The sequence below is a fragment of the Bos indicus genome, chromosome 3 (genome assembly GCF_029378745.1).
Source record: "Bos indicus isolate NIAB-ARS_2022 breed Sahiwal x Tharparkar chromosome 3, NIAB-ARS_B.indTharparkar_mat_pri_1.0, whole genome shotgun sequence".
NCBI classification, from domain to species: Eukaryota; Metazoa; Chordata; class Mammalia; order Artiodactyla; family Bovidae; genus Bos; species Bos indicus.
This window is the reverse complement of record NC_091762.1, coordinates 9,930,302-9,949,756: the sequence shown is the minus strand read 5'-3', so window position 1 is coordinate 9,949,756 and position 19,455 is coordinate 9,930,302. Positions and strand designations below refer to the sequence as shown.

Sequence of the window (19,455 nt, the reverse complement as noted above, 5' to 3'; positions counted from 1 at the left end):
AACAATTAATCCCTCCATAGAGTCACGCAGTGTGACTGGGCCTAGAGTAATTGAAATGTAATGGGGCAGCAAGCATAGTTATTCTACCAGAAGCACAGAAGAAAAACCACTGGGGTTTCACACAGTTACGTTTTCGGGACATAATAGAGGATGAGTAGAGAATGACTTCCTAAAACCTGAATAAGAGGATCAGAGAGGGAACAGACTCAGGAAGGACTCAGGATGTCCCGTGAGTAGATTTCTCAGGGTTGGAGAGCCATTCACGGAAGATATGTGGATGGGAAGTTATGTTGTTGATGGTTACCAAGGACACATAAACTGTCTGAGTAATTTTTCATTGACTAGAGAAACTAGAATTCAGTTTTGGCAAGGCTGGGATGCCAAAAGGCAGAACTAGGAAGTGGGTGCTCTGTGTGTCTCTGGAAAAAAAGAGAAAACTTGAGACTGCACTTAAGATTCCCTCGCTTGAAGCAACATTTGTGTGCACAGCCCTCTGCCAGCTTGCAGATATGGTCTGCCTAAGTTTGGCGAGTCAGTTGTTAAATGCAACCATTATTAAAAATAAAAGTATAAAAATTTACAATTAAATGAATTCTGCTGAGACACAGGAGATAAGCATTCAAAATTCACCCTATCCCAATTAGTCTGCTACAGTTCATGACTGTCTTAATTCTTGAGGTTATTTACTTCTGCAGAGATGGTGTGATAGTGTACATTTCTCCTGACTCCACTGCAAGGACATCACATCGGCAGCCTGAAGTCAGCCATGGTGGGGGAGTTTACATCAGGGCAATAGCAAATGATACACATTAGGGCCTTTTGGCCCCCTACATGCTCAACTTCACTCCCAAAACCACTCGTAAACATTTACCACCATAAATGTTCTCCAATACTGACAAGGTTTCAAGCAGGAGAAATGAAAAAGCCCAAAGTGTCCCTGAAGCAAAACCTTCAGAGCAGAAACTCCCATCCTTTCTCATCCAGAGGTGATGAGTACAGTGATCATTTATTTAGGGATTTAGGAACTTCCTGGGCTTCCCTGTTGAGTCACCCTGCCGAAAGTTGTTTCCAAAGTCTCTCTAAAATCTCTTACTGCTTCTTAATGAGCTTTTCTTGCCAGCACCTTGTTGTTCTCACCCTTCAAAGGAAGGCTAAGTCTGAGCATGGCTCCCTGGTTCCTGGAATGGGGAAGATGATGTCATTCAACACAACCTGCACAGCTGGCTGCCTCTGTACCTCACTTCCTTGCAGGGAGCTGAGCTGGAGGGTCTCAGACTGGGAGAGCCCTCCCCAAATCACCCTATTCAATCCCCAGCCTAAGGGCAAAAATGTACCAGGCCCAGCATCCTACAGTTCTATGAACAAATCATCCTACAGGTGCTGTTAAATGTCTCAAAATAAATGAGGAAGAGATGGTTCCTGCAGTTCTCTGCTCTCCTCACTTAGTCCCCTTACTCCCTCCCATTGTGTCCCCATCCATCCTCAAGAATCCCCACGTCCCCAGAAACCCCACCCTCCACCCCCCCCACCCCCACTCTAAGACATCTCTCCCTGGCTCCCTCTGTTCCACCATCATCTCTCCTTTCTTTTGTTTTTCTTCAGGAGAAAGTGTGAATGCAGTCCCCCCCAGCACAAATTATGCCATCGAGTTTCCCACATTTGAGTAAATCACAGGGGCAGCACATCCCGAGTGCAATGGGTGAGCCTCGCCCTGGAAAAACCACCTTCATGATCACGGTGTGGCCCCTGCCACGTAAGTGTCATCTCTCCTTTCTCTTCCCAAACTCTATCAAGGCAGAACCAGAGACGCCATTACCCTTTTGCAAGTACCCAAGCCAACAAGAAAGGTTTCCTAGTTACGTACAACCAAGCAAGGTTTCAGAGCTTCCTCTATCAACAAACTCCGAGGTCCATCCATTCCCCACAGTTCACATGGCCACAGGGTAGAAGCAGAAAGACTTCAGGAGCCCAGCTTCTCCTTAAGAGAAAAAAAGGCAAAAAAAAAAAAAGACAAAGAAAAGGAAGTGCTATGCTCTCAGAGGCAGGTGGCTGGACAGAAGCAGGTAGAGCAGAGTGACCTTGAAGTACTATTATTGTCCTCAGAAGACCCTCAACCCCTAAACCAGGCACAGCTCCAGTCGTGTGCCTGTTGCAATCATCCAGCGTGGAGTACAGCCACTTGGTCCATTAGAGGCAGCTGAATTGAGAATGTGATGCTTAGGGCTCACGAAGAGTAGCACTTGGACCAAGGGATAAAAACAATGCGGGGACCCAATTTGAGTTCAACAGGAGAAACATATCTCTGACAGGCAGAGGCCAAAAGGACTGATTTGGGAGGTGCCACTGCAGGTATTCAAGAAGAGGTGGAAGTATCTTTTGTCAGGAATGTAGAAGAAGGAATTCAAATGTCAGGGAAACAGCATCAGTCTGAGAGTCAAACACGCCTGTTATTACCTGTGACCTTGGTTAAGATACTTAATACCTGTGAGCCTCAGTTGCTTCATCTATATAATGGGATACTGCACCTCACAGGATTACATAAGAAGAAATATCAGAAAGCACCTGGCATTCAGAGGGTGCCCAATAAATGTCAATCCCCTTTCCATTAAAAAGGGGGCTAGGTTAGATGAACTTAGTCTTTCTACCCCAGAGTAGGGCTCTGAAACCCTTCCTAGTTGTTGAAAAGGATGGCATACATCTGGGAGAGATCAGGAAGTCAGGATTTGCTAGGTGAGAGGAGACGGAAGAAAGATGCTGAGAATGGTCAGGGAATATTCAGAGAGGTCATGCCTGCCCGTTCCTTGTTTTCTCTTTTGATTTCTGGAATAAAAGAGAAAAGCAGGATTCTGGATTGAAAATCAAGCCTGAGGAGTCTCCGTCTCGGGAAAGGGTAGGATTAGACAGCCCCTTCCGGCTCTGACTGCTCCCGATCAAGGAGGGTAAGGGGGACATGTTCAGGAAATGATACTGGACAACAGGAAGCAAAGACTCCTCCCCTACCCCTGAGCATGGCCCACCACCCTGACCCCATGCCCAAACCTCCGTGGAACCACAGCCACCTCAGTCTCGAATCTTAAATTTTCTTTATTGTGCTAACTCTGCTGCCTCGGAGCTCAGATCTCACACTCACAATTCAGTCCAGATCCCCACCCACCCAGCCCCCGGGGCTCTCTGCCTTGGCTGGGGACACTGGCCACCGGCCTCGTGCGCTCTCGGACTTCCTCCTCTCTCCCTCTCCACGAGCCTGGGGCTCCAAGGATGAGAAGAGGGCCCGAATGGCCTTTCTGTGCCGTCTCCCGCCCTCTCCTACGTTTAGAGAAGGAGGCTCAGCCGTTCGACTCAGTTCCCGAGGGAAACGTCCTCAGCCCCCAGCCGCCGCGCGGCCGGGAGCAGCCGAGGTCGGCGCCGGCCGGAGCGCGTCCCCAGCTGCGAGCAGAGAGCCCCGCGCCCCACTCCCAGCCGGGGCGCAGCCCAGCGGCGCGCGCTCACACCAGCAGGCCGTCCTTGCTCTGCAGCGGCCCCTCGGCGGTGCTGCTGGCGGGCTCGGCGCTCTTGACCTGGACGTAGACCGGCGAGGGGCCCGCTTCGCAGGCAGCGGCCGCGGGGGCGGGGCGGGCCGCCAGGGCCACGTCCTCCGGGCCGCCGCAGGGCGGAGGCGCGTACTTGCGGCGCAGGGAGCGGCTGACGTTCTGCGTCGGGTACCCCAGGAGGTGGGTGACGCGGTTGCCGCGCCCGCTGGCCTTGCACCCCGGCGCCACGGCGTCCTCTCTGTGGAAAACAACAGGCGGGCGGGTGAGCGGGCTCCTCCGCGGCGCGGCGTGGGCACGGCCTGGGCAGAGCCGGGGGCTCTTGGCAGTCTCTCGTCTCCCGCGCCTCCCTCCGCCTCCCCTCGCCTCTCAGCTTCAGCCTCGACCTACTCTCCTCTCTGCCCCTTCCTGACCCGCGGCTCCGCAGCGTTCCCGGAGCCACCGTCCCCATCCTCCTCCGGACGGGGCTTGTCCACACATGTCCGGACAGCCCACGGCAGGGCAGGCCGCCCCATCTAGGCGCCCTCCTGTCCCCTTCTCATGTTTTCGCAGAACCACCGGCTCTGATAGAAAGGGAACCTTGGAGACCCAGAAGGAGCTGCTTTCCCTGACCTTCTTTCCTTCCTTAACCCTGACCTTGCCCTCTCTCTTCCTCTTTTCTCATCTCTCCTCTCTTAATCTTCTCCATCTTTTTCTCCATCCCCAGGGTATTGCAGTCATTAGCACTACTAGTCTTGTACTATTTTTATTTCTAGTTTGTTTCTAATATAAGTTGTTAGCACTATTCTTAATATTAATGAACTCTTCTTAAATAGGCATGTCCAAGAATTCTCACCGGCGCGATACAAGGGAAAAGTGAAAAATACAGGCCCTGCCCTCCAGGAGCTTACAGTCTAGACAAGACAGAGAGGTGCAAAGACGCGAAGGAGATGGAGGGCAGGAGAGCAGAAGTGAAGACTGGCAGGGGAAGAGGAAAGAGAAAAGCCATGCGATGAGTGGCCGGTTGACATGCTCTGGTCCCAGCACTCCTTGGCGATGGTAGGCAGGGTGGGGGTGGGGGTCCCAGCCGGCCGGTGGTAGGCAGGGGTGAGAGGGAGCAGGGCGCCGGTCCCCTGCCGCGCAGCAGCATGCAGCATGCATCAGGTTTTACCTGATCTCATTAGACAAGTCGCCGCAGGCCCCTCCGCCGACCCCGCCGCCGACCCCGCCGCCGTAGCCGAAGGCACCGCGGGAGCCGCCGCCGACCCCGGCGCCCCCGCAGCAGCAGCAGACGAGCCCCCAGATGCCCACCAAGAGGCAGCCCAGCGCGAGCAAAGAGCCCAGCACTGCGCCGATGATGATTCCTATGCGCCGGGTGTCTGGGGAGAGAAGTAGAGACTAGTCAGGCTTTCTGCAGCCTAGCAGGTGCTTGGCTAACCCGGAGTGGCAAGCACAGGACTTCTGTATGAAAAAGGATGGGGGACCCAGGAGATAGGGCCCTTGGACACACAGGGAGGAATATATGGGGAGAGGCAAGTTAACTCCTCATATTTGCATGTTTCTCCCAGGGCTTCCTGGCTGACCTTGGCAGAGCTATATGCATTGATGAGACCCATAAGGCTGATCCTGCTGAGACTCCAAAATACAGCCCAGGTTCCTCCCATCCAACCCTCCCAGCCAAGGAGCCATTGCCTGCACCCACCTGAGACCTTCACCTCCACCACACACACGCTGTAGCCCACGTGGTTGGCCACTGTGCACTGATACAGCCCATCATCCTTGTAGGAGATGTCCTTCAACACTAGGTCACCGTTGTTCAGGCCTGAAACTGAAGGAGCATCAGAGGGCAATGGTGAGGCCAAGGGGCTTGGTGTTTGAGAGCTTGACCCCAGCCTAGACCACTGCGGGATGGCCCATGGAAGGAGGGTGTGTGTACACACACAAGTCCACCCCACTGTGTCCAGGTGAGTCACCTTCCCCTGCTGAAAGAGAGGCAAGGAAGGCCCCTTTCCCAGCAACAGGAAAGAAACCATGATTTCACTCTCTGACCTTGGGGAAATATGCCCCCTCCCTGAGCCTCGGTCTCCTCATTTGTGCAGTGAGGACCAGGTTAGACCAGAGGAATTCTAAGGCTCCTTCCAGCTCTGATCGTCTTTGATTGTGAGTACCAGTCAGCATCTCTCTGTGCCAGCAGCTTTACACACCTCATCCCGTGTAATTCTCACACGCGCTTGGAGGATGGCCCTTAGCATTCCCTTCTCATATACCGTAGAATGAAACCACAGCACAGAGAGGCCAAGCCACTTGCCTGAGCCTTGCTGCCAGTCACGGTCCAGCCAGAATGCAAACCCAGCTCTATCTGAAACCATGCTCTTTCCGAATTAGTCATGCTGCTTTCGACTGACTCTCCCCTTTTACCTTCTCTTCTTCCCTCTATAGCAGCTTCTGGAACAGGCTCCAAGGAGGAGTCTCCCACAGCTGGTGCCGCTGATGACCTAGGGGAGCCCCAGCGGGACCCAGCATCCCCATCTTCCCCTCTCCCAAGGCCCCCTCACCTTGACTGATGGAGCTGTGGAAAGACTCATGGTAGGAGAGCTCAGAGTGGAAGCTGTGCTGAGAATGGTAAGACCCAGCCCGGTAGGGGTGAGTATGCCCGCTGATCTTGACCCACTTGTAGGTGAGAGGTGGGCTGCCCCCATTGGCGAAGCACTTCAGCACCACATCATTGCCGTGTGTAAAGTGGCCCTCAGACCAGCATAAGGGCACTGCAGGCCGCGCTACAGGGAAGAGGATAGTTGTGAGCCAGGGCCCAGCCAAGAGGCAGAGCCAGGCTCAGGGTGGCCAGGCCACCCTTGATTCTGAAGGCTGGGGAAGGGGATCCCAGAGGAGCCTGCTCACACCTTGGACGGTGATGATGACCCTCCGGGTGGCCACGGTGGTCTTCTTTACCCGGCACTCATAGGTGGCTGTGTCGGAGACTTGCAGGTTCGAGAGGGTAATGGAGGCATCGTACTGGCTGGGGTCTGAGGCTGCAAAGCGCACCCTCTGCTGCAGATGGGGGAGGTTGCCATGGTTGATCGTCTTGTCCTGGTAACTAAGGAACTGTGAAGGGAAGAAAACAGAGATGGTGAGACAGGTAGAGCCAAGGAAGGCCTTGTGGATTGGCTGTCTGGGGCAATTCACTGAACTTCCCTGAGACTCAGCTTTCTTGGATGAAAAACAGGAATGATAATGCCTGATCCACTGACTTTTAACAGAATGTGTGAGATCATATGAAATCAGGCACTCTCTGCCTAATAGCTACCTCCCAGGGGCATGTGAGGATTAAATGGGATGAGATGAATAAAGCCACAGGCGCACAGAGAAGCTGGATGGTACTCAATCAAAGGCTATCTGAGCTGGAAGTGTAAGGTCGGGCCAGGACAGTGCCTGTCTTCCTTTTGGAGTGGGGTGGGAGGAGTTGGCCTGACTGGCTGGCTTGATTGGAAATTACACAGCTCCTCCCCATTGCCCCATTCTCTCGAGAAGCCTTGGGGAAAGTTCAAGGGCTGGGTTTTCTTATTCGCCCTGCAGTGTGCTAGCTGCCCAACAAGTGAATACTATGAAGTGTGGAGTAAGGAGAATCACGTACCCAGAGAGAATCACTTACCACATTCTCCCGATGTGAGGGGTCTGAGTTGACCTGCTTCCACTCGATGTCCAGCCCATTAGGACCGTAGTCCTCAGGGTCCAGGATGTAGGGGCAGCCCAGCCTCACATTGTCACCTTCCGCCAGGTACAGGGTCTCCTGGCCATCCCCGTTGATCCGTACAGCAGACAGCAGCGCTAGGATACAGGCAGGGCAGATGGGATAAGGGGAGCGGGACCAGGGCTTGGGATCAGCTTTAGCTCCCTTCTCTCCACCATTCCTTGTCAGTGGCAGCCCGGGCCTCAGTGCGGGTTCCTCAGGGAGTAGGGCCTGCTCTCAGAGTGTGCATGACTTGATCCATGCATATCTGTGCTGACTTGTGTTAGCGTGTCTGTATTCTATAACTGTGTAGAATTGCAACTATACTGTTTGTATATTGTATATATATAGTTATTAAGAATGCTTATATATGGGACTTCTCTGGTGGTCCAGTGGTTAGGAATTCGCCCTCCAATGCAGGGGATGTGAGTGCGATACCTGGTCAAGGAGCTAAGATCCTACGCACTGTGAGGCAACTAAGCCCATGCACCATGACTATTGAGCCAACACACTCTAGAGCCTACGCGCCACAACTCGAGAAAGCCCATGTTCTGCAGTGAAGACCCAGCACAGTCAAAATAAAAATAATAAAATTTTAAAATAAAATATGACTGCTTGTATGTATGCATGATTATATATGCATGTGTGGATATGTCCACATATGTACATTGTGTGTTTATGAGTGTTTGTGGCTGCTTATGTGTACTGTAGGGAGATTTATGCACATGACTAGGTAGAGTGTCTGCTTCTATATTTACATGACAGGACCTGCGGGTGTGAGCGTGTGTGTGCCTGTGTGTGGAGGCATGTGGAGCACGTCGAGTTGTTAAATGCTCTGATGGAAGCGACTGGCTGGTTAAAAGCCACATCTGTCTGGACCAAGTGAAGTGGTCGTGTCCAGAGGCAGGAGGATGGACACCATGACCTCTGGAGTCCTCTGTGTGTCTGTGTGTGACAGTGCATATCTGTGGCTGTGTGCCCACGTGACGGTGTGTGCCTGGCTGTGTAAGTGCTCTGAGTGATAGTGTGTGCCTGTGTGCAGCTGTGACCAGGAGCTTGGCTGCATCCGTGTGTGACAATGCATGATGGCGTTGAGACCAAGGCCGCAGTCGTCTGTAGTATAGGACGGGCGAGCCTTGCGTGAAGGCATGTGGCATTGTGTGCTCTGCGTCATGCCCCCTGTGTGATCCTGTGGCTCAGGTATAGCCACCTTCACATGCTCGCTCCACCTGGGGCCCCTCCCGCTGCTACCAGCCCTAGCCTCACTGAGTCAGCCCCAAGTGAGGAGCCAGGATCTGGAAGCTCAGGACTGATCTCTCCCTCCCTCCCCTGAAGCCCCAGGCAAGTGCTAGCCCCAACCGGTTGGACCTACAGAGGAACACGAAGTTGGGGGGTTGGTACCCAAAGGGCCCCAACCCTGGCTGAGCGGGCATCACGCCACCTCCCAGTCTCCAGCCTTCCCCTCGCCCCCGGCCCCTTGCCCAGCCTGGCTCACTCTGCAAGAATTAGCGAGTCCTTTGGCATCTCAGCCCCTGGTCTCGATTGCTCATCCTGCTTTTGCTTCTCTGGCTCTCTCCCGGGACCACCTGCACACTTAGAGAGCGTCTCACACACACACACGATTACACACTGTCACAGCCAGAGACATCAACACACAGACACAGTCTTACACGCCTTCAAAATGCAGATACCTACCTATGGAGTCCCACCTTCCTGTACACACAGACACTGTCAGATCCACACAGACACACAGTCATACAGACACAACTACACACAAACACAGGTACATATTAATCCAGAAGATACACCCACTGCATACACTGGCAGTCCCCCATGCGCGTTCATTCAAGACTAAGCTGCATAAGCTTAGCCTGGTTCTTAGAGAACCAGCAGGAGCCCTTTCAACATCCGCAGCACCACAGGCATCACTGAACCTGCCCCTCAGGATCCCAGCTGGGCCATCAGCCATGCCCTGAACCTGCCCCCCACCCCTGCTCAAGCCTCCAGGGTAACCCAGAGCAGGCAGACTAGCTGCTGGGGCTCTAACGGGACTTGGTGATGCCTTCTCTAGCCCCAGGCCATGCTAACACCAGCCCACTCCTGAGATAAAGATCCTAACACCATCTGCCAGGCCCTGGGCTGGCACAAGGCAAGCCAGAGATGAGCCAGAACTCAGTAGAGTGCGGAGGCTCCACCCTGGGGAAGCAACAAGAGAATGCTCTCCACATCCTGGGAGCCAGCCGGGCGGGAGGGTAAGTATTCTGGGCAGGGGGCTTGGGAGGGAGGGATGGACTGAAAGAGAGTGTCTCCACCCTGCACTAGGCAGAGTGTCTGCCTTTGTCCCAGGCCAGGGAGCCTCACCCTAGCCTTTTAGTTTCCCTAAATCTCTCTCAACCTCCTCCCAGGCTTTCTGCACCCTCTTGCTCTCCTGGGGAAGTCACTCCTGGTGTCTCACCTTCACAGGTGCTAAGGAAGTACCTCCAGGGAGTGTGAGAGGAGAGAGAAGCTGGGGGGATGGAAGAAGACCAGAGTGGAAGAGCAAGAGTTGGGTGCAGAGACTTAGAGGAGGGGCAGGGAAATCACGACAGGCTTGCCAAGGAAGAGGGCAGATGCCTCAAAAGCCCTGTCTACTCTCAGCTTGTAAGTCCTTTGTGAATTTGTAAGCTGCTTCCAGAACCATGAACCCTCCTTCTGCAGATAAAGGAGGAGAAGGGAAGGGAGGGGAGAAATGGCAGCCCCACAAAAGGTACACACGACACACAGAGATGTGCCAGGTCCCCACAGCACAGCTTCCACAGTAAGCTCAGCCAGGCCAGCTCCCACCAGACAGAGAAGATGTTGCAGGCTTGCTGCCAGAAAGGCGGACACTCATATGCTCCCTGCTCCCTGAGCTCCTCCCCTGTGCCCCCTCAGCCTGCACCCTGACCCCCGAGAGCATCTCAGCCATGTCCACCGATGCCCATACAGATGGGCTCTTGCTAGGACTTGCCCCATCCTGGGCAGGCAGCCTCGATGTCCAGTCCGGAGCCCTGCCCTCCACGCGTGTCCCAGGGAGGGGGCTCTGGGAGTCACCTTCCCCGCCCTCCCCAGGCTCACCCTGGACAGGCTGTGTGCTACCCTGGAGCTTTCACGGTGCAGGGGCCCAGTCCTGCTGGAAGCAGCCCATTCATTCTCCACCAGCCCAAGGCTCTGCCCTCTCCAGGCAAGTGGGGTGGGTGGGAGGCCCTCCCACTGGGGATAGCACACAGACCAATGGAAAAGAGATCTTTCCAGGCTCCTCCTAAGCCCCCACCCCCAGTTCCCATAGTAACTCCTGGTGAGCCCTTTGCTCCCATTCACAGCATGTACAAACGTGTGTGAGCCCCACAGGTTCACGGACACAATGAAGAGCCATCCAAGAACACATGCCCCAAACCAAGTGCAGGGCTCTCCTGGGGAGAGGTCCCCTTGGCAACATCCAAACTCCAGCCCAGCAGGGCAAGGGGGGCAGCACCCTGCCAGGGAATCTGAGCCCACCTTCCAGGCTCCTCTGTGAGCCCCTCATTGCCTTTCTCCTGTGCATCCGGCATCAGGTGGGCATCCCGCCCCTGCCCAGCCCCATACCTGGGCTCAGGCATGCGAGCAGAAGGTGGAATGCTCCTCGGACTCCCATGTCTCTAGGTTCGGTGCTTCCTCCGCCGGGGCTAGGATCCCTGGGGCCGGTGGCTGCAGGCCGGCGGCTGTGGGTGTGTGGGGACAGGTGGAGGGAAGGGGAGCGGAGGGCCCAGACGCTGCCCGGGGGTGGCAGGAAGGTGCAGCAAGTGCCCTGCTGGGGAGCAGCCGGAGTTATTTCTACAGGAGGGAGGGGGCCTGGTCCCCGCCTTGGGGAGGAGTCCCAGGAGCCCTAATTAGCAGGGTGACAAAGAGTGGCCTACCCAGGCATCACCCAGCCCTTCCCCAAGCTCTTCCCTATCCTGAGAGAGGCGCAGGGTGGCCAGCGGGACTTGTAATTAGGCACCTGTTAAACTTCCACTTCCTCCTGGCCCCATCCTTGGGGTGACAACAGTCACCCAATTTTACGGCGTCCACGGAGCACCCCTCACCACTCATTTGTTGCCTCTTCCCTCGGGGAAATGGAGAAGAGGAAGGGGAAGCCAGACTGGGGGTGCAGGGGTAACCAGGAGCTGAAGGCTGGCGCTGACCCCAGGGCACTGTGTTTGACACGCAGGTTTCCAAATCCCACGCCCTCCTCATTTCCCTGACCCTGCAGACCCCCTCCCACCCAGGTCAAGACCTGTGGGAAAGGGCACCAGGGAAGGGGATGCTGGGACTGGAGGGGAGGCCCCAGATTAAAGGGACCCAGGACTTCAAAGGGCGTCAGGCCTCCTGAGCTGAAAGGAGGAGGGGAGGCGTCTGTGGGGAATTGGGGTCTTCCCCTGGCTGCCCCCTCTTGAGCTGTGCCCTGCGCCTTTACCTGAGGCAGGGTCACCCCCAGGTGCACAGGATCCTGCAGAACCGGGTGTGTTACAGGGGATCCAGCCTCCCACCTCCCACACACAACCAAAACCAGTTCAGTGACGCCTAAGACGAGAGGGCCCAGCGGGTGCAGAGGGAGTGAGGTGAGTGGACGGGCAGGTGAGGGGCTGCTGGGGAAATGAGCGCCAGGAAGGCAGGGGAAGGGGTGTGCCTTTGTACATGGACACCCCTCACCAGAGTGTCTGTTGAGTAGTACCAAGCCCCTCTTTACACCCTTCTTTCAGGGATAGAATGGTGCCCTTGCTTCTGTGCACAGGGAGACCAAGGACCCTCCTGACGTGGATGGTCATCAGGGTGACTAAGCCCCCACCATTGCAGGCAGGTTGGAGCTGGGATGAGAAGGCCTGCTGGGCAGGGCGAGAAAATGGAGGGCCAGCCCTTGCTCATTGCTCCTGGGAGTTGGGGGGGCGGTCCCAGAACAGGCCTTGGGCCTCCCCTAGACTCCAGGACTGCCCCATACACAGTGGTAGGGGCCCAGCCATGAGTGGCTTTATTCAACAATTCAACTCTCTCCAAAGGCTTAAGGGTCCTGCCCTATTGCTGACAGGGGCACAGGAAGGGGATGGGGAAGAGTCTTGGAGAGAGTCACGGGGCTCAGGACGCTGCCAGGGCCCACCCCTCTGGGAAAAATAAGACAGAACAATAAGGAAGTACAAGGAGTCTATGCTGGAATCTCTGCATTCCAGCCCCACAGCTGCACTCCCAACAATAACAGCGTGCTCCGGGGCCCACGACTTGTACACTGTAAATGTCCTTATTTGCTTATTCACTTTAAGGATTATAGGATTGGCCTGCACACTCTGGAGAACACAGATCATTATTCCCACTTTACAGATGGGGATATAGAGGTCTAGAAAAACACGAGGATTTAGTCTAGGTGATGCTGCTACAGCCTGACTAAGTGGAGAACAAGCAGGCATCCTGACTCTCAGTCCAGAGTGGACCAAGAAAAGGGCATAGCAACCCTGTGGGTTACCAGACCCACTCCTGGGGAAAGGCAATGATAGGTGGAGGGGTGAACAGGTGGGGCCAGGAAGAGGGAGTCTGAAAAGAGAGGAGTAAGACTGTGGTTCCTTTAGACTGAAATGTAGGGCTGAGGTTTAACTGGATTCGGAATTTTAGCTACTGTTAGAGTTGGAGAGAAGACTGGAGCCGAGATTAAGATTGAGGTTAGGTGGAATGAGGAACGAGGCTCAGGTCAGATTTGAGGTTGGGAAGAGAGTTAACATTAGGATTAAGGATAGAATTACAGCTAGAACTGAGGCTAGGCTTCATGGCTGGGATTCGTGTTTGATAAGGAACAGGGTTTTAGTGTCATCTACAGCTTTGCCTGGGGATGCAATCGAAGGCAGGCTTGAGATTGACTTAGGATTGGATTTAGAGCTGGGTCAAACTTGAGTTTGGGGTTTGACTTAGAATAGGCATGGGAAATAGATGGGGAAACAGTGGAAACAGTGTCAGACTTTATTTGGGGGGGCTCCAAAATCACTGCAGATGGTGACTGCAGCCATGAAATTAAAAGACGCTTACTCCTTGGAAGGAAAGTTATGACCAACCTAGATAGCATATTCAAAAGCAGAGACATTACTTTGCCAGCAAAGGTCCATCTAGTCAAGGCTATGGTTTTCCAGTGGTCATGTATGGATGTGAGAGTTGGACTGTGAAGAAAGCAACAAAGAATTGATGCTTTTGAACTGTGGTGTTGGAGAAGACTCTTGAGAGTCCCTTGGACCGAAAGGAGATCCAACCAGTCCATTCTAAAGGAGATCAGTCCTGGGTGTTATTTGGAAGGAATTATGCTAAAGCTGAAACTCCAGTACTTTGGCCACCTCATGCGAAGAGTTGACTCATTGGAAAACACTCTGATGCTGGGAGGGATTGGGGGCAGGAGGAGAAGGGGATGACAGAGGATGAGATGGCTGGATGGCATCACTGACTCGATGGACTTGAGTTTGAGTGAACTCCAGGAGTCCGTGATGGACAGGGAGGCCTGGTGTGTTGCAATTCATGGGGTCACAAAGAGTCAGACAAGACTGAGCTACTGAACTGAACTGAACTGAACTGAGGCTGTGGTTAGAGTTAAAACTTCGGTTAAAGTTACATGGACAGAGGGTTCATGGGGATCAAAAATGAGGTTGTATTTATGATATAGAAAGACCTCAACCTTCATTCATTAAGTCTGACTTTGGCTAGAATTTTCATTCCTTTCTTCTGGGAGAATACCAGTAGCACATGTTCATTGGGATTTCAAAATTTTGGAAAGAGTTCTAAATACATGTATGCCCATCTGAAAGAAATAAAGCAACTGAATCCCATAAGAAATACAACCTCTTAAATTCTGCTCCATGACCTAAGCTCACCATCTGGTCAAGCTCCCAGAAGGGCATTTGGGGAGGGGATGCAAGAAGTTATATCAGTGAGTGGGGCTCTGACACCAAATGGAACTGGACAATGGGGTCCATCAGAGGCAGTTTTACTTGGGTGAAGGGGTTCCTGGTTTTGAAGTCGAGGAGATTGGCTCTGGGGGAGACCAAGGGCCTAGATGCTCCTGGGAGAACAGCCACTTTTGAGGTCTCCATGCAGGGGCTCCTCAAAGTCTCAAAAGGCAGGACATATTGTTGCTCCCCTTTGACCCACTGAGGGCTAATTACCACCTCCTTGCAATCTGGGGCCCATAAAAGAAGCTGTCGGCATTCTTGCCTTGCGCCCTGAGCCCTGCAGGGGTTTTGGGGGGTGGTATTGGAGTGATGGCACTGGGGCATCTGCTCAATTTTCAAAGCACAATTCCAGCCCATGGCCCCTCCCTCTGGGACCAGCTCCCAGCCCTCCTTTCTCTGTGATTTTCATCCTGGGGGAGGAGGCCCCCTCCCCCAATTCTTCCCTCCCTTTTCCCCACCAGTCTTCACCCCAAACATCCCATTGCCCCACCCACTTCCTTTTCAGGTCCTATAAAGGTCTGGGCAGATCCAGTAAAGTACTAGGATTCCCTGTGTGCCCCCTTAGAGAGAGAGAGAGATTGGGAGAGGCAGTGGTTAGTAAAGAGGCAGGGAAACAGATGCCATCCAGGTGGCCCCCCCAGAGGCTGAGACAGGGACAGGAGGCAGAGGATCCAGGCTACAGTCCAGAACAGAGTGCACCAATTTCCAAAAGGGCCCCTTGTTTTTCTTTGAGAAATCTGTAGCTCCCTGGAGGAGAATGGCCCCTCTATTGTGCACACACACACACACACACACACACCGCCAGACTGGGTTGTATTTGCTTCTCTTCTAAGGCAGAAACAGACACTCAAAGACAGAAACTTGGAAAGGCGTGGACAGGAGTACAGAGGCAGAGAGAAGAGGCAGACGAGGACCTAGAGAGGCCCAGAGGCTGCTTCTGAGAGGAGGGGCAGCCCAACCCCAGAACATCGTGGGGAGGGACAGGCACTGCCCCCATCTGCCTGGACCTATCCCCAACCCCTCCTCCCAGGCCTCTGAGGCTCAGCTTCAAGCTCCCCATCTCCCCTCCAGGGCCCACCCCTGTGACATCCAGGGAGCAAACAGCAGCCCTGGGAGTGCTGAGCAGAGAAACCTCCGAGGAAAGGGTCTGGTGGCAGGAGAGCCATGGGGCAGACAGTCTCATGCTCAGAGAGGGCAAACAGAGGTGCCTGGTACATGGTCACAGAGAAGCCCGGGAACCCCAGCTCTCAGCGAAGGTTTGGTGTCGGAGATCCGCCAGGTGAGGTCCTGCTTGGACAAGAAGAATGGAGGTGCCTGGGTGGTAGAGTGCTGTGATGGGAGCATGTCGAGTTCAGACAGTGAAGAGTTACAGTTCAGAAAAGGCTTCCCAGGTGGCTCAGTGGTAAAGATTCCACCTGCCAATGCAGGAGACACCAGAGATGCACGTTCAGTCCCTGGGTCGTGAAGATCCCCTGGAGGAGACACGGAAACCCACTCCCAGTATTCTTGCCTGGAGAATCCCATGAACAGAGGAGCCTGGTGGGCTACAGTCCATAGGGTCACAAAGAGTTGGACACGACTGAGTGATTGAGAACACAGAGAGAAGGATAAGATCCACGAGTGAAGTTCAGTTTCAGAAACAAGATTGGGGTTTAGGGACTGAGGCCCCGGTCAAGGCTAGTGGGCAAGAGTTTCTGAGATGTGAGACCCAGGGTCTCCTTACGCCTCAGCTCAGGCTTCCCAAGGCTCAGTGATTCCTGCTCATCCACTTCAGAAGAACGGGGACCCTAGGAGGGAGCCTGGATACAACCAGATTTCTGCCAGCAGGAGACATCCTGGAGCTGACCTAGAGTCAGAAGAGCAGACAGCCCCGAAATTGTCCTCCTCGCTGAAAGGAGTGGTCTAACCTACTTTATCAGCAGAATGTCTTAGCAAAGTGAGGCTGCTTAAACACTATAAACTGAGTTGTTATCAAGGGAACAGTGGAGGAAAGAAGAATTCACTTTGAAAGACTATCTGAATCCCTGATGGCAAACCTGAAGAATTAAGAGACCTTAAGGATAAAAGAGAACTCACCTCAACGAGATCAACCATTTCTTACAGAACCTTCATCCATTAACAAACCAGCTGGGCCTAGTGTCTAGGCCCTGGGGAAGCAACGGTTAACAAAATTCTGTCTTCTGGAGCGCTCAGTCTGGAGGGGGAGACAGAAAAGGGAAGGGGCACCAGCTCCTATCACAGGCTGATGACCTCCCATCATATGTGGCAAGACCCCCTGGTGTGTTGGAAATGACCTTTAAACACTGATCTGAAGGATAACTAAGGATGTACTTGGTTTGTCTGAGAGTGGAAAGAGGTGGCCGGCAGAGTATTTCAGTCCTTGAAAAATAAACCAGAGCTCTGGCAGACACAGCAAAGGAGAGAGTGAAGTTGGAAAAGACAGCTGATGGTATTTTTGGACGGAGGAGGCACAATCCTTGAGAACTGAACCTCTGGGGACCTTCTACCCTATCTGCCCGAGTGCCCCCTGGGGTCAGAGCCAGACCCCTGGGATAAACCAGGCAATGAAGACAGATCATCCTGGACCGTGTATGTTTGCATGCGGGGAGAGAGACCTTGTGATGATTACCCTACATGTCCAATAGGACTTTGATCTTCGGTATCAGTATTTATCTTCAGTAAAGTGGTGTTGGAGAAGACTCTTGAGAGTCCCTTGGACTGCAAGGAGATCCAACCAGTCCATTCTAAAGGAGATCAGCCCTGGGATTTCCTTGGAAGGAATGATGCTGAAGCTGAAACTCCAGTACTTTGGCCACCTCATGCGAAGAGTTGACTCATTGGAAAAGACTCTGATGCTGGGAGGGATTGGGGGCAGGAGGAGAAGGGGACAACAGAGGATGAGATGGCTGGATGGCATAACTGACTCGATGGACGTGAGTTTGAGTGAACTCCGGGAGTTGGTGATGGACAGGGAGGCCTGGCGTGCTGTGATTCATGGGGTGGCAAAGAGTCGGACATGACTGAGCGACTGAACTGAACTGAAAGTATAATTTTACTTTATAGAAGTAAAATTTGCCTTGGGTTCTGCCACTGGGATTCCTCAACACATATGCCCAGAGGGAGCTTCCCCTTGCCGCTGCTCCTGAGTGGTTTCCAGTCTTGCCTTGTTTTCCCGGAATTTGCCAGGGAAGCTGTGGGGAGCCTTCAGGTAGCAGAGCAAAGCTGGGTGTGTATCTGCTGCAAGGCCTTGCCCACTAAGCCCTTCCGACCAGCCTGCACTCTGCCCTCCCTGTTTGCTTCCTGTTGCCTGGACACTGGGAAAGCAGAAGGTGGTGCCAGAGGGGGTGGGGCTCAGAGGCAACAGAGCTTGGCCAGGGCTGCCTGGGGCGGTGGGAGTGTGAACTGTCAGGAGAGCAACATGCCCAGCCCAAGGGATAAGTGGAAGGTTTCCCAGTTTCCCCCCCTCCCTCCCTCCAACATGCTTCTCTCTCCCCCTACCAAATGCTCAGAAGAACACTGTGTTCCCGAACTGCACACGCTTTCCCCAGGGGGTCAGGCTGCACAGTAGCTGGGGTAGGAGATATCTGAAGGGGCATCATGAAGAAAACGTGGATTTGTCTCATGTGGTCCCAAGAAGCAGAACTAGGGCCCCCAGAGGATGGTCAGGAAGACATGCAGTGACTCCATGTTAAGAACTTTCTGAGCATTGGGGTTGCTCTAAGACAGTTTGGGTTTTGCTTTATGAGGTAATGAGCAGCCTGTCTCTTAAGGTGTGCAAGCTCAGATGGTCCAACCATTTGATTAGTTTACAAAGAAGTTTCCAGGGTAAAAGAGTCTTGGATGTCATTTCCAGCCTTGACCTTCTGTGATTTGGTGCTCACTCCCACTAGCTCCGGGGACAAAGCAGTCTTTCCCAGGATCTGTACAAAAAACCTCATGAGCTCTGGGCAGTTTCTCCGACTCCCTACTCCCATTCAGCCCCTTGACTCCTCTTTCCAGGGACCCTATTCCTGTCACAGTCTCAAAGTCATCCAAGCGCAGGGAGGTGATGGCTACCCTACTCCCAAGAGGCTGTGGAGAGTGTGGGAAGAAATGCAGGGCTGGGAGGTTGGGAACTTGCAGGGTGAGGACAGCAGGAAGGTCTAAGCTATTTAAAGCCAGTCAAATCAAGAATAACTTAGTCTTTTCTGGGACTCTAGATTTCCGTGATGTTGGAAATTAATTTCTCCCAGGTAACCTTGGTGTGATTTGCCAGGATGTCTCTCAGAGGGTGGGAGAGGGAGGGAAAGGGGGGCAGGCCACCTCGGCAGCAGCCTGGAATGTGAGAGAGACGTCGGTCGGGAGTGAGCCACCCCTCCCCACAGTCCACTCCCAGGCGCCTAGACCCCCAGAAGCAGCAGTTCGGGGGATGAGTGAGGAACCAGAGCGAGGCGCTCCGTGGACTCTCCACCCAGACTTCTTGTCTGAGACTCCAGCGTCTCCCCTCCACTGCCACCTCAACAGCTGCCACCCTTCCTCACCCCAAAAGCCCTGACTGGCTTTGAAATATCCTGAGCCCCTTTCATCTGAGCTTAATCAAAGTACTTTTACTGAGACCAATTAATGCCCAGAAGTGGCTAGAGTCACCGACGGGGATACTGAAGCTTTCAGGGGGTACTGGAGGACATCCCAGGACCCCACTGAGTCAGGGACAGCCTGGCTCAGCCACCAGAGTGGCTGCTAAGTCGTGCCCCATTGGTGCTGCTTCTGCGGCAGGGGCAAAGGCTCTGAGACCGCCTCCAAGCACCAGTGCAGTGTGACACAGGCGATAGGCACAAGTGCCCAGGAGGCAGCTGCCTGCAAACCTGACTCATTGCTCTGTGGTGGCGTCCAGCCACTGGATTTTCCAGGCTGCACCAGCCCAGTCTGATGTTGCAAGAACCAGAACACCCAAGGTTCAGCAGAAAGGGAGTTGGTACTCATAGTCAATCAGACACTCAAAGTCAATCAGGTACTCATACGACAAAGTTAATAGCTTGGGCACTTTTTTTTTCTTGCAAGGTTCTAACATCTGCACATCAACAAAGACAATGCACCAATGAGCGTTTCTTACCCCCAGATTTCCTCCACGCCGAACCACAGCTTGGAATTTCACAGCCTCCCAGAGACCCCTAAGCTGATATAGCAGCTTGGAGGGGTACACAGAGTTCATTTCTACCCCTGAGCCCTAGGAGGGAAAGTTGAAGCCACCCCTAGGAGAAAACACTGCCCACCCAAAAGTCCGGCCTCA

The 19,455-nt window shown here is 53.7% G+C and overlaps 1 protein-coding gene, 2 long non-coding RNA genes and 1 other non-coding gene across 9 annotated transcripts in view; 2 read left to right on the top strand and 2 right to left on the bottom strand.

Annotated features, from left to right (window-relative positions):
- Nucleotides 1-1,599: 1,599 nt before the first annotated feature.
- Nucleotides 1,600-1,761, bottom strand: LOC139182423 (U1 spliceosomal RNA). Its single transcript, XR_011566086.1, has one exon. It is a non-coding gene; the product is annotated as a U1 spliceosomal RNA (small nuclear RNA).
- Nucleotides 1,762-3,066: 1,305 nt separating this feature from the next.
- VSIG8 (V-set and immunoglobulin domain containing 8) lies at nt 3,067-11,168 on the bottom strand. The gene is made up of 7 exons (XM_070783752.1): nt 10,837-11,168; nt 7,156-7,331; nt 6,407-6,608; nt 6,062-6,283; nt 5,209-5,334; nt 4,678-4,885; nt 3,067-3,768 (listed from the first exon to the last, which is right to left on the bottom strand). Exons 1-7 carry the CDS (start codon nt 10,883-10,885, stop codon nt 3,486-3,488), a joined length of 1,266 nt encoding a protein of 421 aa, XP_070639853.1. The 5' UTR covers nt 10,886-11,168; the 3' UTR covers nt 3,067-3,485.
- Nucleotides 3,523-7,841, top strand: LOC139181041 (uncharacterized). 6 transcript variants are annotated; one of them, XR_011565184.1, is made up of 4 exons: nt 3,762-4,565; nt 5,075-5,470; nt 5,606-5,666; nt 5,946-7,841. It is a non-coding gene; the product is annotated as an uncharacterized lncRNA (long non-coding RNA). The 6 variants fall into 6 exon arrangements; XR_011565183.1 differs by adding an exon at nt 3,523-3,710 and having other exon boundaries at nt 4,343-4,565; nt 5,075-7,841; XR_011565182.1 differs by having other exon boundaries at nt 3,667-3,792; nt 4,343-4,565; nt 5,075-7,841.
- The window catches only part of LOC139181047 (uncharacterized), a 24,724-nt gene continuing 14,145 nt past the window's right edge, over nt 8,877-19,455 (top strand). Inside the window, exon 1 of the long non-coding RNA XR_011565188.1 lies at nt 8,877-9,485. This is a non-coding gene — a long non-coding RNA (uncharacterized lncRNA). The remainder of the gene's footprint in view (nt 9,486-19,455) is intronic.

Bases quoted from the DNA above. Each gene is read 5' to 3' on its own strand.
- VSIG8 (XM_070783752.1), bottom strand. From the start codon at position 10,885: ATGGGAGTCCGAGGAGCATTCCACCTTCTGCTCGCATGCCTGAGCCCA. The intron at 5,335-6,061 runs GTGAGGGGGCCT...ATGCTCCTTCAG, and splicing joins CCACAGCTCCATCAGTCAAG to TTTCAGGCCTGAACAACGGT. The intron at 4,886-5,208 runs GTGGGTGCAGGC...TTCTCTCCCCAG, and splicing joins GGTGGAGGTGAAGGTCTCAG to ACACCCGGCGCATAGGAATC.